Genomic DNA, 18,722 nt, shown 5'->3' with positions numbered 1-18,722 from the left:
GCTCAATTTCATTCCCGCCCTCTGCAACGATTAATCCTTTCCAAGTGGAACGGCCTGCCTCACTGGATCAAGTCTCAAATGATCTCCTTGACTCTGGAGGATTGTCTGTCACTGAACTGGTGTCTACAGGACCAACAGTTGAGCAGGGGCCGTCCCTTCTGGATCTCCAACTGGATGACAGTCTACGGGGTTGGGTGCGCGGTGTTGGAGCAACACTCTCTCCAGGTTCGGTGGACCAAGGAGGACTCTCTCCTCCCGATTAAACATTCTGGAATTGCGGGCAGTGTTCAATGCGTTGACCCTGGCCCTGCCTCTGGTACAGAATAGGCCTGTTCAAGTACAATCAGACAATGCCACCACGGTGGCGTTCATAAATCACCAAGGCAGCACTCAAAGTCGCATGGTAATGATGGAAGTGTCAAGAATTCTCCAATGGGCGGAACGCCATATGCCAGCCATATCGGCAGTGTTCGTTCTGGGAGTCCTCAACTGGGAAGCGGACTTCCTCAATCATCAGGACGTGCACGCCGGAGAGTGGAGTCTTCATCCCGAAGTCTTTCAACTCCTAGTGGACAAGTGGGGCCTAGCAGATGTAGACCTGATGGCGTCTCGACACAATCACAAGGTTCCGGTCTTCGGAGCAAGGACAAAGGATCCTCAAGCGGCGTTCGTGGATGCACTAGCAATTCCATGGAACTTACGGCTGCCATATGTGTTCCCTCCAGTGTCACTCCTGCCTAGGGTAATACGGAAGTTCAAGCAAGGAGGAGAAGTACTACTTCTAGTCACTCCAGCGTTGGTTCTCAGACCTGCGGGGTCTCTCGATAGAGCGTTCTCTTCTACTTCCTCAATGCCCAGACCTCCTCGTTCAGGGCCCTTGTGTCTACCCTGACCTGGCCAGACTAGCTTTGACGGCGTGGCTCTTGAAGCATCACTCCTGAGAGCAAAAGGATTCTCTGAGGCGGTCATTCAAACTATGTTGAAAGCCCATAAACCAGCTTCGGCTCGGATTTATTACAGGGTCTAGAATTCTTACTTCACCTGGTGTGCTGCTAAGAATTATGATGCATATACTTTCAAAACATCGAGACTTTTGGCTTTTCTCCAGCAAGGCCTAGTCTTGGGCCTTCATCTGGCCTCCCTTAAGGTTCATATATCTGCCTTGTCGGAGTGGTTTTAGAGGAAAATTGCGTCTTCCTGACGTTCACACTTTCACTCAGGGTGTTCTACGGATTCAGCCTCCCTATGTCCCTCCTGTGGCTCCATGGGATCTGTCTGTTGTATTGAATGCCCTCAAGAGTCTCCATTTGAACCTCTTGAGTCTGTGGACCTTAAATGCATTATGCTTAAGGTCATTTTTCTGTTGGCTATTGCTAGGAGGGTGTCGGACTTAGGCGCTATATCCTGTCGTCCACCCTTTCTGATTTTTCACCATGACCGGGCTGTTCTTCGAACTCGCCCTGGTTATTTGCCTAAGGTGGTGTCATCTTTTCACCTTAACCAGGAGATTGTGGTTCCGTCCTTCACCTCTTCTGGTCTATCCTCCAAAGAAAAATCTCTGGATATGGTACGGGCTATGGTACGGGCTCTCCGTGTTTATGTGGAGAGGACTGCCTCAATCAGGAGGTCTGATTCCATTTTTGTACTTTTTAGTTTTCACAAACGTGGCTAGCCTGCGAATAAGCAGACCTTGGCCAAATGGATTAGAATGGTGTTTGCACAAGCTTATGCGCAGGCTGGGCTCCCAGCTCCTGCTGCTATCAAGGCCCATTCTACTCGGTCGGTTGGACCTTCTTGGGCGGCCCGCCGTGGCGTGTCCGCAGAACAATTGTGCAAGGCGGCTACGTGGTCCTCTGCGTCCACGTTCATCAGGTTCTATGTCTTTGATACTTCCGCCTCCCAGGATGCTTCCTTTGGACACAGGGTTCTTGTGCCCGCTACAGTGCGTCCCCTCCCATGAGGAACTGCTTTAGGACATCGCCGTTGTTTCCCTGTGGAATCCCAGTGTACTCCGCTGCAGAAAATGACATTTATGGTAGACTTACCATGGTTAAATCTCTTTCTGCGAGGTACACTGGATTCCACAGGGTGCCCACCCTGACGCACTTAGCTTATTTGGGTTTGTATGGCATTAGCCGCTGGTACCTTCTCCTGTCGTGAGAATGTGGTTCTATGTGGCTAACATCTACCGTCTCTATTTTACCTGCTACTGCATTGGACTGGTTAACGAAACTGAGCTCCAGTGCCTGGAGGCGGTGCAGTGCATCCTGGGAACAGTCAAAGCTTTAGCCTGTTGGTGCCTCAGATCAAGATCCAACTCTACACCCCAATGTTATTCCCTGTGGAATCCAGTGTACCTCGCAGAAAGAGATTTAACCATGGTAAATCTACCATAAATCTCCTTATTTATCTGTTTACCAATCTCTTGCATCTCCTGCCTCATCCACAGGTTCAAGCTGATGACTACATTCCAGAAGATGAGATTCAGATGGAGATGGAGGCCATTGAGTTGCGGCTCGATGAACTGGAGAGGCGTGGAGTGGAGCTTGAGCACAAGCTGCGCAGGCTGGAGGACGGTGAGGAGGAGGAGAGAGGTTTGTTAAGGAGTAAATTGGAAGGGAAGTCATTTGTAATTGTGCCATCTTCACACAGAGACGGACGAGGACAGTTTGTTGGTGGATTGGTTCAAACTGATCCAAGAGAAGCACACCCTGGTGCGCAGAGAATCGGAGCTTGTCTACACGTGGGTATATCTGTTGTCAAACTTTGTCTTCAGCATTGTCAGGGCCAGCAAATAGACAGGACCGGAGACCAGGAAAGAATAGCTGCTAGGAGAAACCTTTTATAACATCATAAACTAGATGTAAAGGAAAGAAGGTCCTGTCTATGCTGGATACTAAGTGATGGGCCACAGTTTGGAGCCAGTTAGAGGAAACTTTTAGCAGCAGTGATGAGTGACACCATTAACTTAATACATGTGTGTATCTCTCTTTCTTGCCAGCACCAAACAGCAGAGTCTGGAGCAACGTCAGGCGGATGTGGAGTATGAGCTTCGCTGCCTCCTGAATAAACCAGGTAAATCTAACTTCAGTAAGTGGGGTCAGGAGAACATCCCTATTATGTGTCTATATACATTCTTTTAAGACCATCCCAATGTGTATCTATACAGGCTTTATGTCCATCCTTATGTGTCTCTACTGCTTCTAAATAGGGTTATTATCATTTGGGCTTTCTAAAGTTTATTGTTTTCAGTGTTTTGCATTTATGAACTTCCAGTACTGCTTAATTTACCAAAGTAAAATGAATTATCAATATGGTTGAATAGTTGCTACGCTTTACCAATGCGTAAACATTAAACACAACAATGTTAGGTATAAGCGCACCCTTGTTTCATTCAGCAAGAACACCTTTACAGAACATAACTGTTATTGCACAGCTTCCTGAATACTAGCATTACTTATCAGTGCATATAGAGCTATTTATTATGGGGCAGACACTGGGACACGGGCTCTGATAACAGCCTGTCCTTGGGAGGGATCCGATCTATAGGTCAACACTCATTAGGTCGACCACTATTGGTCGACATGGCAAAGGTTGACACATGAAAAGGTCGACATGTTTTCATTTTTTAAACTTTTTCATACTTTACGGTCCACGTGGACTATGATTGGGAATAGTAACTTGTGCTGAGCACAGCGAGGCACCTTGCCCGAAGCATGGCGAGCGAATACGATGCACTAATTGGGGTTCCCGGTCACTTTCCGAAGAAAATGACACAAAAAAAAATGCATGTCAACCTTTTCCTATGTTGACCTATTCCACGTCGACCTAATGACCGCGTTGACCTATTTCATGTGTTGACCTAGTCACTGTCAACCAATAGTGGTCGGCCTAGTTACTATGGTCCACACCCCCTGGAGATGTCTAAAACATAAAAAATTTAATTGATTATGCTATGAATTTATTTCAGGGTACAGAATTCTCTCCGAAAAAAATAATAATATGCATTTATGTAGCCTATAGGTTACAGTGGCTAATGCCAACTGCTAATGCCCCATTTGAGGAGTGCAGTAATTGGCACCCAAGCACCGAAAGCTAAGCATGTCAAAGTTTGTTATTGCAGTTCCCATAGAAAGCTATGTGATCGTTAAGAGAAAGAAAGCTGCAGATATCTCCTTCTTAAATGGATCTGATACTTTCTTAAATAGGCCCCTAACTGTTTTTGGCTTATCCTACAGAGAAAGACTGGCTGGACGAAGACAAGGAGCGAGAGCAGGTACTAATGCAAGAGCTGGTGACTCTCATTGAGCAGAGAAACGCTATTGTCAAGTGCCTTGATGAAGACAGGCAAAGGTACAAGACCTTATATACTATACCATGAATGAAGCTATACTGTGGGTGGCTCCATGTAAATAATGACTACATACTGTAAAGTTTTCTTGTGGGATTTTTATTAGTTTTTCATTTTTCTAGTTTCATTTGCTCTACATATAAATTATATGATAGTATTTTCCTCCTGTTACTCCCTTCCTCTAGGACCGCAGAGGGCACTGCATGCCCCCTTCAGTGACCATGCCACCCATCCCTAGCTCCCATCAATATTCTGTGCTTTTTATGCTTTAAGCCTTTTTTTGTTCGATTGCCCTGCAGTGTCCATTTCTTCCTAGACACTTGTGAAGAATGAATTGAATATGTACACTGTCCCTAATCGAACACCTAAAATCCATGATCTTATATATTTGTGTGTATAATATTGCCCGTGGGCAGGATATAACGTGCATAATCAGTAAGATGGTGCATTGGATGAGTGCATACATACAACCTGGTTTATGAAACACTAGCATAAATATCGCCATGGCAGGACACTACTTGCTACTGAATGACTAAATTCAGCCTGAAGTTAGGTCTTCCACCATTACATCATTATAATCCTAATATAAAACACAAAATTTGTGTAACCTGATCAAATGCGCCTTAAAGCAGCCTATTGGACAAATAGGTGTAGTAGCTTCAACCCAAATAGGTGTAGTAGCTTCAACCCAAACCACTAAAAACACATATAGAACACAATATCACCGCTTTGTCCTTTGGCGCTGTAATTAAAAATTGAACCACTTTCAAAGCTCCACCAACTTTGGTATTCTTCCAAGCAGTAATTTTCTTTAGAGTTTCTTAATGCACTCAAAGATAGAAGGAGAAAAAGATCTCAATAATGCAGACCCCTACCGGAAATGGTGGTCTACTTAATATGTAGATAATATCACATTCACTGGAGCGGGTCAAGCCAGATAGGATCACATTCCTCCCTCCAATTCACTTTCAATAATTTTTCGTTGTATATGTAGGATAAAGGAAAAACTTCTAATCGTGTAATACATTCTTTTTAATAAATCTCATTAAAAATTCACAGTATAAATGGACTCTCACCCGGTCATATGGTCTACCAACAAAAAGTAGTCAACAGCGCATGGATAATTAAAGTGTAAAAGGCGTCCCTGGATCCCCACTGTACGGTCCACCTGGGAGAGAGCTTCAGCAAACAGTCCTCATCCAACACGTTTCGATACACAAGTATCTTCCTCAAGGCATGAGGAGCAAATGCCTTAGACTGCTATTTAAACCCAGTCTCTCCAATCAACAGTAAAGCCTATTTCCAGACATGGATTCTCTAGCCATTCTATTTCCTATCCTTTTCCCACATATACTCCAGTTCATATAATCCACTCCATCTTCCTATGAATTCTCTCAAAGGCCGCTTTTTCTGCTGTTTGCAGCAGACCGACGTCGCTTCCGGTCCCGCGTCACTTCCGGTCCGGAAATCGGGAGTCCTGTGCCCTTTCTGTCCCTTGTTCTTGCAGTGGGGACATTCTTAATAGCTGGACGGTAATTTATTTTTCGTCCTACTTATTTCAGTACAGTTCATGGGCAACCTCATTCACAAGTGTCCTTGGCACTGGCTGCGGCCATTTTGGAGATGACAATTCCATAGATAACCCATTATATGATATCCATTTTTATGAAGACCATATGAAGGTGTGATACACTAGGAGATCTTTTTCTCCTTCTATCTTTGAGTGCATCAAGAAGCTCTAAAGAAAATTACTGCTTGGAAGAATACCAAAGGAGATGGAGCTTTGAAAGTGGTTATATTTTCATTTACAGCTCCGAAGGACAAAGCGGTGATATTGTGTTCTATCATTATAATCATACTTTCTCTGACGTCCTAGTGGATGCTGGGACTCCGTAAGGACCATGGGGAATAGCGGCTCCGCAGGAGACAGGGCACAAAATAAAAGCTTAAGGATCAGGTGGTGTGCACTGGCTCCTCCCCCTATGACCCTCCTCCAAGCCTCAGTTAGATTTTTGTGCCCGGCCGAGAAGGGTGCAATCTAGGTGGCTCTCCTGAGCTGCTTAGAATAAAAGTTTAGTTTAGGTTTTTTTATTTTCAGTGAGTCCTGCTGGCAACAGGCTCACTGCATCGTGGGACTAAGGGGAGAAGAAACGGACTCACCTGAGTGCAGAGTGGATCGGGTTTCTTAGGCTACTGGACATTAGCTCCAGAGGGACGATCACAGGTTCAGCCTGGATGGGTCACCGGAGCCGCGCCGCCGTCCCCCTTACAGAGCCAGAAGAGACGAAGAGGTCCGGTGAAATCGGCGGCAGAAGACATCCTGTCTTCAGACTAAGGTAGCGCACAGCACCGCAGCTGTGCGCCATTGCTCTCAGCACACTTCACACTCCGGTCACTGAGGGTGCAGGGCGCTGGGGGGGAGCGCCCTGAGACTCAATATAACAGTATATACCTTAGGTGGCAAAAAGAATACATCACATATAGCTCCTGGGCTATATGGATGTATTTTAACCCCTGCCATTTTTACACAAAAAAGCGGGAGATAAGGACGTCGTGAAGGGGCGGAGCCTATCTCCTCAGCACACAAGCGCCATTTTCCCTCACAGCTCCGCTGGAAGGACGGCTCCCTGACTCTCCCCTGCAGTCCTGCTTCAGAATCAGGGTAAAAAAGAGAAGGGGGGGGCATTTTTGGCAGCAAATAACGATAATAACAGCAGCTATAAGGGAATAACACTTATATAAGGTTATCCCTGTATATATATATATATATATATATAGCGCTGGGTGTGTGCTGGCAGACTCTCCCTCTGTCTCTCCAAAGGACTAAGTGGGGTCCTGTCCTCTATCAGAGCATTCCCGGTGTGTGTGCTGTGTGTCGTTACGCGTGTGTCGACATGTATGAGGAGGAAAATGATGTGGAGGCGGAGCAGTTGCCTGTGTTGGTGATGTCACCCCCTAGGGAGTCGACACCTGACTGGATGATTGTATTTAAACAATTAAGTGATAATGTCAGCAATTTGCAAAAAACTGTTGACGACATGAGACAGCCGGCAAATCAATTAGTGCCTGTCCAGGCGTCTCAGACACCGTCAGGGGCGCTAAAACGCCCGTTACCTCAGTGGGTCGACACAGACCCTGACACAGATACTGAGTCTAGTGTCGACGGTGACGAGACAAACGTAATGTCCAGTAGGGCCACACGTTACATGATCACGGCAATGAAAGAGGCATTGAACCTTTCTGACACTACAAGTACCACAAAGAAGGGTATTATGTGGGGTGTGAAAAAACTACCAATAGTTTTTCCTGAGTCAGAGGAAATAAATGAGGTGTGTGATAAAGCGTGGGTTTCCCCCGATAAAAAACAGCTAATTTCTAAAAAATTATTAGCATTATATCCCTTCCCGCCAGAGGTTAGGGCGCGTTGGGAAACACCCCCTAGGGTAGATAAGGCGCTCACACGTTTATCTAAACAAGTAGCGTTACCGTCTCCTGATACGGCCACCCTCAAAGAACCAGCTGATAGAAGGCTGGAAAATATCTTAAAAAGTATATACACACATACTGGTGTTATACTGCGACCAGCAATCGCCTCAGCCTGGATGTGCAGTGCTGGAGTCGCATGGTCGGATTCCCTGACTGAGAATATTGATACCCTGGATAGGGACAATATTTTGTTAACTATAGAACATTTAAAGGATGCATTACTATATATGCGTGATGCACAGAGGGATATTTGCACCCTGGCATCAAGAGTAAGTGCTATGTCCATCTCTGCCAGAAGAGCGTTATGGACGCGACAGTGGTCAGGGGATGCGGATTCCAAACGGCACATGGAAGTATTGCCGTATAAAGGGGAGGAGTTATTTGGGGCTGGTCTATCGGACCTGGTGGCCACGGCAACGGCTGGAAAATCCACCTTTTTACCCCAGGTCACTTCACATCAGCAGAAAAAGACACCGTCTTTTCAAACTCAGTCCTTTCGTTCCCATAAGTACAAGCGAGCAAAAGGCCACTCCTTTCTGCCCCGGGGCAGAGGAAGAGGAAAAAGACTGCACCATGCAGCCGCTTCCCAGGAGCAGAAGCCCTCCCCTGCTTCTGCCAAGTCTTCAGCATGACGCTGGGGCTTTACAAGCAGACTCAGATATGGTGGGGGCCCGTCTCAAGAATTTCAACGCGCAGTGGGCTCACTCGCAAGTGGATCCCTGGATTCTACAGGTAGTATCGCAGGGGTACAAACTGGAATTCGAGGCGTTTCCCCCTCGTCGGTTCCTGAAGTCTGCTTTACCAAAGTCTCCCTCCGACAGGGAGGCAGTTTTGGAAGCCATTCACAAGCTGTATTCCCAGCAGGTGATAATCAGGGTACCCCTCCTGCAACAAGGAAAGGGGTATTATTCCACGCTGTTTGTGGTACCGAAGCCGGACGGCTCGGTGAGACCAATTTTAAATCTGAAATCCTTGAACACTTACATAAAAAGGTTCAAATTCAAGATGGAGTCACTCAGAGCAGTGATAGCGAACCTGGAAGAAGGGGACTATATGGTGTCTCTGGACATCAAAGATGCTTATCTCCACGTCCCAATATACCCTTCTCACCAAGGGTACCTCAGGTTTGTAGTACAAAACTGTCATCAGTTTCAGACGCTGCCGTTTGGATTGTCCACGGCACCTCGGGTCTTTACCAAGGTAATGGCCGAAATGATGATTCTTCTACGAAGAAAAGGCATTTTAATTATCCCTTACTTGGACGATCTCCTGATAAGGGCAAGATCCAGGGAACAGTTAGAAGTCGGAGTAGCACTATCTCAGGTAGTGTTACGTCAGCACGGGTGGATTCTAAATATTCCAAAATCGCAGCTGATTCCAACGACACGTCTACTGTTCCTAGGAATGATTCTGGACACAGTCCAGAAGAAGGTGTTTCTCCCGGAGGAGAAGGCCAGGGAGTTATCCGAGCTAGTCAGGAACCTCCTAAAACCAGGCCAGGTCTCAGTGCATCAGTGCACGAGGGTCCTGGGAAAAATGGTGGCTTCTTACGAAGCGATTCCATTCGGAAGATTCCATGCAAGAACGTTTCAGTGGGATCTACTGGACAAATGGTCCGGATCGCATCTGCAGATGCATCAGCGGATAACCCTGTCGCCAAGGACAAGGGTGTCTCTCCTGTGGTGGCTGCAGAGTGCTCATCTACTAGAGGGCCGCAGATTTGGCATTCAGGATTGGATCCTGGTAACCACGGATGCCAGCCTGAGAGGCTGGGGAGCAGTCACACAGGGAAGGAATTTCCAGGGCTTGTGGTCAAGCATGGAAACATCTCTTCATATAAACATTCTGGAACTAAGGGCCATTTACAATGCCCTAAGTCAAGCAAAACCTCTGCTTCAGGGTCAGGCGGTGTTGATCCAATCGGACAACATCACGTCAGTCGCCCACGTAAACAGACAGGGCGGCACGAGAAGCAGGAGGGCAATGGCAAAAGCTGCAAGGATTCTTCGCTGGGCGGAAAATCATGTGATAGCACTGTCAGCAGTGTTCATTCCGGGAGTGGACAACTGGGAAGCAGACTTCCTCAGCAGACACGACCTTCACCCGGGAGAGTGGGGACTTCACCCAGAAGTCTTCCACCTGATTGTAAACCGTTGGGAAAAACCAAAGGTGGACATGATGGCGTCACGTCTAAACAAAAAACTGGACAGATATTGCGCCAGGTCAAGGGACCCTCAGGCAATAGCAGTGGACGCTCTGGTAACGCCGTGGGTGTACCAGTCAGTGTATGTGTTCCCTCCTCTGCCTCTCATACCAAAAGTACTGAGAATCATAAGAAGGAGAGGAGTAAGAACTATACTCGTGGTTCCGGATTGGCCAAGAAGGACTTGGTACCCGGAACTTCAAGAGATGCTCACGGACGAACCGTGGCCTCTACCTCTAAGAAAGGACCTGCTACTGCAGGGGCCTTGTCTGTTCCAAGACTTACCGCGGCTGCGTTTGACGGCATGGCGGTTGAACGCCGGATCCTGAGGGAAAAAGGCATTCCAGAAGAAGTCATTCCTACTCTGGTCAAAGCCAGGAAGGACGTAACCGCAAAACATTATCACCGCATTTGGCGTAAATATGTTGCGTGGTGTGAGGCCAAGAAGGCCCCTACAGAGGAATTTCAACTGGGTCGTTTCCTTCATTTCCTGCAAACAGGACTGTCTATGGGCCTAAAATTAGGGTCCATTAAGGTTCAAATTTCGGCCCTGTCGATTTTCTTCCAGAAAGAACTGGCTTCAGTACCTGAAGTTCAGACATTTGTAAAAGGGGTGCTGCACATACAGCCTCCTTTTGTGCCTCCAGTGGCACCTTGGGATCTCAATGTGGTGTTGAGTTTTCTAAAGTCACATTGGTTTGAACCACTTTCCACTATGGACTTAAAATATCTCACATGGAAGGTGTCGATGCTGTTAGCCTTGGCTTCAGCCAGGCGTGTGTCAGAATTGGCGGCTTTATCATATAAAAGCCCTTACTTAATTTTTCATTCTGACAGGGCGGAATTGAGGACTCGTCCTCAATTTCTACCTAAGGTGGTTTCTGCATTTCACATGAACCAACCTATTGTGGTACCTGCGGCTACCAGGGACTTAGAGGACTCTAAGTTGCTTGACGTTGTCAGGGCCTTGAAAATATATGTTTCCAGGACGGCTGGAGTCAGAAAATCTGACTCGCTGTTTATCCTGTATGCACCCAACAAGCTGGGTGCTCCTGCTTCTAAGCAGACGATTGCTCGTTGGATTTGTAGTACAATTCAGCTTGCACATTCTGTGGCAGGATTGCCACAGCCAAAATCAGTAAAAGCCCATTCCACAAGGAAAGTGGGCTCATCTTGGGCGGCTGCCCGAGGGGTCTCGGCTTTACAACTTTGCCGAGCAGCTACTTGGTCAGGGGCAAACACGTTTGCTAAATTCTACAAATTTGATACCCTGGCTGAGGAGGACCTGGAGTTCTCTCATTCGGTGCTGCAGAGTCATCCGCACTCTCCCGCCCGTTTGGGAGCTTTGGTATAATCCCCATGGTCCTTACGGAGTCCCAGCATCCACTAGGACGTCAGAGAAAATAAGATTTTACTTACCGATAAATCTATTTCTCGTAGTCCGTAGTGGATGCTGGGCGCCCATCCCTAGTGCGGATTGTCTGCAATACTTGTATATAGTTATTGTTACAAAAATTCGGGTTATTATTGTTGTGAGCCATCTTTTCAGAGGCTCCTTTGCGTTTATCATACTGTTAACTGGGTTCAGATCACAAGTTGTACGGTGTGATTGGTGTGGCTGGTATGAGTCTTACCCGGGATTCAATATCCTTCCTTATTATGTACGCTCGTCCGGGCACAGTATCCTAGCTGAGGCTTGGAGGAGGGTCATAGGGGGAGGAGCCAGTGCACACCACCTGATCCTTAAGCTTTTATTTTGTGCCCTGTCTCCTGCGGAGCCGCTATTCCCCATGGTCCTTACGGAGTCCCAGCATCCACTACGGACTACGAGAAATAGATTTATCGGTAAGTAAAATCTTATTTTTTTTTTTCAAAGGTTTATTAAATACTTTTGTAACCTTTATGAATAGTGAGTAATGATGTGAACAAAATATTGGTATTGCAAACACTGCACAATTAACTAACAGCAAGTAGTATCGCAGTTCACATACAAAGAATATTACAATCCATGTAATACATATTAATACTACATTGAAATGCATACAAGGGGAAAGGAAAAGAAAGAGAGGAGGGGAAAGGTAATATGGAACTGGGGAAGCCTAAAAAGTACCTCAGATATAATAAACATCAAAGTTGAACAGGGGGTATAGACAAAAATAATCTAATTTGATACCATAAAGTAGCACGAAAACAGTTATGAAGTTTTTGTTTAATTGGAGTCCATAACGTATTAATAAAAGATTCCCAAACCGAGAAAAACTTTTCAAGTTGTTCTTTATGTAAAGACATTTCCATCCAGTCCATCTTGGACACATGAAATAGTTAATGTATAGAAGGAGGAGAAGAGTGTATCCACTCCTGGCGTATACATTTCCTCTCCAGGGCTGAGAGTATTGAGGAGTTTACGGCAACCCATTGAGATTCTGGTGTTAGTTACTAGAGATGAGCGGGTTCGGTTTTACTCGGTTTTACTCGGTTCTCAAAACGGCATCTTATTGGCTCACGGATGTCACGTGTTTTGGATAGCCAATAGGAAAAATCCGGATAAAACCGAACTGGCGTTAATTCTGACGTTAAATCCGAACCCGCTCATCTCTATTAGTTACCAAAGTTGCCAAAAACGTCCCAATCTGGGGTAATGGTAAAAAGTTAACTAAATCTGATAAAGCAAATTGTTATACCTGAAGCCAAAATATTTTGATTTGCGTACAATCCCAAAAACAGTGATAGAGGGCAGCATCCGGTCTAGCACATTTTGAACAAGTTAAGGAAGAAATGCCAATTAGGTAACAATGGGAGGGGGATAAGTATACTCTGTAAAAAATGTAATGAAACATTTCTTTATACTTGTGGCCGTTAAAACCCAAACGGAATAAAGAAGTGCTATTGATATCTTCGATTCACTCAAGTGTATTATAATCCTACTTAATTCTAAATATAATTTTAAGTTATGTTTCGATCACCATGATTTCATCATTGGGTGCAAACTCAGTAGCACTGGGACCGAGGGCGGTATATCTTCCCCCACCTGCTGGCTCTCACTGATGGCATTGATCTGTGTGCTTCAATAGAAACTCCACGCAGCTTTTATATTGATGGTTGGAAAGACAATAATATTATTATTATTATTATTATTATTATTATTATTATTATTATTACCCTTTATTTATATGGCGCCACAAGGATTCTGCAGCGCCTAACAAAGTACATAAACAAATGAACAAAACAAGAAAAACAGGGACTTCTAATACAAGACAATGTAGGACAAGTGCATTGCATACAAACTTTTCTGCATCAACAGACATGACACTGAAATAAGGATCAGGGTGGTCGAGACTGAGGGCTAGGTGCTGTTGTAAGGAGTATTGTGTAGGAGATAGGAAAAGCACATGAGAGGAGAGGGCCCGCTCGTTACAGCTTCCATTCTAAACGGGAGGGGCAGACAGACAGGGGTGACACAGATTGGGAAGACAGTGAGCATGGAAAAGAGGCTTAGGATGAGAAACTGTTGGGTTTGATGAAGAATATGTCTTGAGAGCCCGTTTGAGGTTTTGTATAGAGATGGCAAGTCTGATGGGGAGAGGTAGAGAATTCCAGAGATAGGGAGTAGCATGTGCAAAATCTTAGTGGCAGTAAAGGGAGGAAGAAATGAGTTGGCAGGAGAGACGGCATGCAATTAACATTTGTTGCTTGAATTTTCTGCAGGGAGGAGGAAGAAGACAAGTTAATAGAAGCAATGATCCAAAAGAAAGGTAAGGGGACTGGATGTTTGTGTATGAGAATTAGGAGAATTCATTTGGAGTAAACTTCAGTTTTGGTGGAATGTAAGCAGAAATGTATGCCTGCGGGATTGCAGATTTACATTTGTATTTTGAGCTGTATGTATCTTATGAAATGCTCAACTCAAAATACACTGAGTGGTGCCTCCAGAGTAGAGATGAGCGGATTCGGTTTTACTCGGATTTACTCGGTTCTCAAAACGGCATCTTATTGGCTCACGGATGTCACGTGTTTTGGATAGCCAATCAGATGCCGTTTTGAGAACCGAATAAATCCGAGTAAAACCGAATCCGCTCATCTGTACTCCAGAGTGGTCGGGTGAAGGCAATTCGAGGTCCGTATCTTTGCTCATTTTTCCTCACACTGAATAAAGAAGCAGTGGAAAACAAGTGGAGATTATCTACCATAATAAGCAGTATTGTGTGACATTGTGGGGATGTCCTGGGGTACATAATGTTAACTTGAGTTCTCTATCAGATGTGTTCACGCTTCACGTGTATTAGGACGAGAACATCTAGTTTTAAGTACAGTTTCTTTCCATCTGTTATTGTTCGTCTTAATTTGACCGGTGATTTGTAATGGTTTATGTGAATGTCCCAGATCTTAATTTTGTTGTTTCTTTTTACAATGACAATAAAATATCTATCTATCTCTATCAGATGTGTTCGTGCAGTGGTCAGCATCAACTTGCCAAAGTCCATTGTTTACCAAAATAACTAAGCGCATGCGCGCTGCGTACCATGCGCATTTAGCAGCAAATCGCAGCATAGCGAAAATCGGCAACGAGCGAACAACTCAGAATGACCACCAATAGGTCTACCACTAATGGTAGACATGCATTAGGTCGACATGTAACAGCTAGACAGTTTAACAGCCTGACAGGGTCAAAAGGTCGACCATGGTCGGCACACGCATGCTACACTCAAGCTTTCTTTGTTTTCATTTTTTTCAACTTTTTCATACTTTACCATCAAACGTGGACTACGATTGGGAATAGTAACTTGTGCTGAGCACAGCAAGGCTGCGAGGTGACACAGTACACCAATGTGGCAAATTTGTGAAAAGAAAATTGACAAATAACAATTATATATATATGTATATATAGTCTACTTTTTTGTGTTGCCCATTTCCATGTTGACCTTTTGACCCTGTCGACCATTCCTACTGTTAACCTATTCTTTGTCAGCCTTTTGACTGTCGACCTTATGCATGTCTATCATTATACCCTTTTTCTCTAACGTCCTAGTGGATGCTGGGGACTCCGTAAGGACTATGGGAAATAGACGGGCTCCGCAGGAGACAGGGCACTCTAAGAAAGAATTAGGTCTACTGGTGTGCACTGGCTCCTCACTCTATGTCCCTCCTCCAGACCTCAGTTAGAATCTGTGCCCGGACAGAGCTGGGTGCACTTTAGTGAGCTCTGCTGAGCTTGCTAATAAGAAAGTATTTTAGTTAGGTTTTTTATTTTTAGAGAGATCTGCTGGCAACAGACTCTCTGCTACGTGGGACTGAGGGGAGAGAAATAAACCTACTAACTGCGGCTAGGTCGTGCTTCTTAGGCTACTGGACACCATTAGCTCCAGAGGGATCGAACACAGGAACTCACCCTTGGTCGTCCGATCCCGGAGCCGCGCCGCCGTCCCCGTCGCAGAGCCAGAAGCAAGAAGCCGGCGAGAGAAGTAAAAAGACGTCAAAAGCGGCGGCAGAAGACTCCTGTCTTCATATGAGGTAGCGCACAGCACTGCAGCTGTGCGCCATTGCTCCCACATTACACCCACACACTCCGGTCACTGTAGGGTGCAGGGCGCAGGGGGGGGCGCCCTGGGCAGCAATTAAGTACCTCTGGCATAAATAGAGCATATATACAGTTGGGCACTGTATATATGCATGAGCCCCCGCCATTATTTTGCACAAAATCGCGGGACAGAAGCCCGCCGCTGAGGGGGCGGGGCTTCTTCCTCAGCACTCACCAGCGCCATTTTCTCTCCACAGCTCCGCTGAGAGGAAGCTCCCCAGGCTCTCCCCTGCAGAATCACGGTAGAAAGAGGGTAAAAAGAGAGGGGGGGCACATAAATTTAGCGCAAAATCACAAATACAGCAGCTACTGGGTAAACACTAAGTTACTGTGTAATTCCTGGGTTATATAGCGCTGGGGTTTGTGCTGGCAAACTCTCTCTCTGTCTCTCCAAAAGGCCTTGTGGGGGGTCTGTCCTCAAATAGAGCATCCCCTGTGTGTGTGGTGTCTGTACGATTGTGTCGACATGTTTGACGAGGTAGCAGAGCAGGTGCAGATGAATGTGGGGTTGCCGCCGGCGGCGCCGACACCTGATTGGATGGATATGTGGAAGGTGTTAAATGATAATGTAAACTCCTTGCATAAAAGGTTGGATAAAGCTGAAGCCTTGGGACAGTCAGGGTCTCAACCCATGCCTGATCCTACAGCGCAGAGGCCGTCAGGGTCTCAGAAGCGCCCACTATCCCAGATTGTTGACACAGATATCGACATGAGTTAAATGAGTTATGTGAAAAAGCTTGGGATTCTCCTGATAGGAAAGTGCAGATTTCCAAACGGTTACTTATGGCGTATCCTTTCCCGCCAACGGACAGGTTACGCTGGGAATCCTCCCCTAGGGTAGACAAAGCTTTGACACGCTTATCTAAGAAGGTGGCCCTGCCGTCACAGGATACGGCCTCCCTAAAGGATCCTGCGGATAGGAAGCAGGAAGGTATCCTGAAGTCCGTTTATACACATTCAGGTACCCTACTGAGGCCGGCAATTGCGTCGGCCTGGATGTGTAGTGCTGTAGCAGCATGGACAGATACCCTGTCTGAGGAACTTGATACCTTGGACAAGGATACTATATTACTGACCCTGGGGCATATAAGAGACGCTGTCCTATATATGAGGGATGCCCAGAGAGACATTTTGCCTACTGGGCTCTAGAATAAATGCAATGTCAATTTCTGCCAGAAGGGTCCTGTGGACTCGGCAATGGACAGGTGATGCCGACTCAAAAAAGCACATGGAGGTTTTACCTTATAAGGGTGAGGAATTATTTGGGGACGGTCTCTCGGACCTAGTTTCCACAGCTACGGCTGGGAAGTCAAATTTTTTGCGATATATTTCCTCACACCCTAAGAAGGCACCGTATTACCAAATGCAGTCCTTTCGATCGCAAAGAGGCAAGAAAGTCAGAGGGGCATCTTTTCTGGCAAGAGGCAGGGGTAGAGGAAAGAAGCTGCACAATACAGCTAGTTCCCAGGAACAGAAGTCCTCCCCGGCTTCCACTAAATCCAACGCATGACGCTGGGGCTCCACAGGTGGAGCCAGGAGCGGTGGGGGCGCATCTCCGAAATTTCAGCTACCAGTGGGTTCGCTCACAGGTGGATCCCTGGGCTATAAAGATTGTGTCTCAGGGATACAAGCTGGGATTCGAAATGATGCCCCCTCACCGTTACCTCAAATCGGCCCTGCCAGCTTCCCCCATAGAAAGGGAAGTAGTGTTAGCGGCAATTCACAAATTATATCTCCAGCAGGTGGTGGTACAGGTTCCCCTCCCTCAACAGGGAAGGGGTTACTATTCCACAATGTTTGTGGTTCCGAAACCGGACGGTTCGGTCAGACCCATATTGAATTTAAAATCCCTGAACATTTATCTGAAAAGGTTCAAGTTCAAGATGGAATCGCTCAGGGCGGTTATTGCGAGCCTGGAAGAGGGGGATTTTATGGTGTCTCTGGACATAAAGGATGCTTACCTGCATGTCCCCATTTATCCACCTCATCAGGAGTACCTCAGATTTGTGGTAGAGGACTGTCATTACCAATTCCAGACGTTGCCGTTTGGTCTGTCCACGGCACCGAGAATATTTACCAAGGTAATGGCGGAAATGATGGTGCTCCTGCGGAAGCAAGGAGTCACAATTATCCCATACTTGGACGATCTCCTCATAAAGGCGAGGTCCAGAGAGCAGTTGCTGATCAGCGTAGCACACTCTCGGGAGGTGTTACTACAGCACGGCTGGATTCTGAATATTCCAAAGTCGCAGCTGATTCCTACGACGAGACTGCACTTCCTGGGCATGATTCTGGACACAGACCAGAAGAAGGTGTTTCTCCCGGAGGAGAAGGCCCAGGAGCTCGTGACTCTGGTCAGAGACCTCTTAAAACCAAAACGGGTGTCGGTGCATCAATGCACGCGAGTCCTGGAAAAGATGGTGGCGTCATACGAAGCCATTCCCTTCGGCAGGTTCCATGCGAGGACCTTTCAGTGGGATCTGTTGGACAAGTGGTCCGGATCGCATCTTCAGATGCATCGTCTGATCACCCTATCCCCCAGGGCCAGGGTGTCTCTTCTGTGGTGGCTGCAGAGTGCTCACCTTCTCGAGGGCCGCAGGTTCGGCATACAGGACTGGATCCTGGTGACCACGGATGCAAGCCTCTGAGGGTGGGGGGCAGTCACTCAGGGAAGAAACTTCCAGGGGCTGTGGTCAAGTCAGGAGACTTGTCTGCACATCAATATCCTGGAACTAAGGGCCATATACAACGCCCTGAGTCAAGCGGAGCCTCTGCTTCGCAACAAACCGGTGCTGATTCAGTCAGACAACATCACCGCAGTGGCTCATGTAAACCGCCAGGGCGGCACAAGAAGCAGGGTGGCGATGGCGGAAGCCACCAGAATTCTTCGCTGGGCGGAGAATCCCGTGCAAGCACTGTCAGCAGTGTTCATTCCGGGAGTGGACAACTGGGAAGCAGACTTCCTCAGCAGGCACGACCTCCACCCGGGAGAGTGGGGACTTCATCAAGAAGTCTTCACACAGATTACAAATCGATGGGAACTGCCACAGGTGGACATGATGGCATCCCGCCTAAACAAAAAGCTACAAAGGTATTGCACCAGGTCA

General features: G+C 46.6%; 1 protein-coding gene across 1 annotated transcript in view; it reads left to right on the top strand.

Annotated features, from left to right (window-relative positions):
• Positions 1 to 18,722, top strand: part of MICALL1 (MICAL like 1) — a 98,494-nt gene that overhangs the window by 61,164 nt on the left and 18,608 nt on the right. Inside the window, exons 11-15 of the mRNA XM_063940566.1 lie at positions 2,450 to 2,576; positions 2,653 to 2,743; positions 3,002 to 3,075; positions 4,239 to 4,353; positions 13,746 to 13,792. Coding sequence (XP_063796636.1) covers positions 2,450 to 2,576; positions 2,653 to 2,743; positions 3,002 to 3,075; positions 4,239 to 4,353; positions 13,746 to 13,792 — 454 coding nt within the window. The remainder of the gene's footprint in view (positions 1 to 2,449; positions 2,577 to 2,652; positions 2,744 to 3,001; positions 3,076 to 4,238; positions 4,354 to 13,745; positions 13,793 to 18,722) is intronic.

The sequence above is a fragment of the Pseudophryne corroboree genome, chromosome 9, assembly GCF_028390025.1.
Source record: "Pseudophryne corroboree isolate aPseCor3 chromosome 9, aPseCor3.hap2, whole genome shotgun sequence".
In the NCBI taxonomy this organism is placed as follows: domain Eukaryota; kingdom Metazoa; phylum Chordata; class Amphibia; order Anura; family Myobatrachidae; genus Pseudophryne; species Pseudophryne corroboree.
Note: the sequence above shows the minus strand (reverse complement) of the source record. Positions and strands in the feature narration are given on the sequence as shown.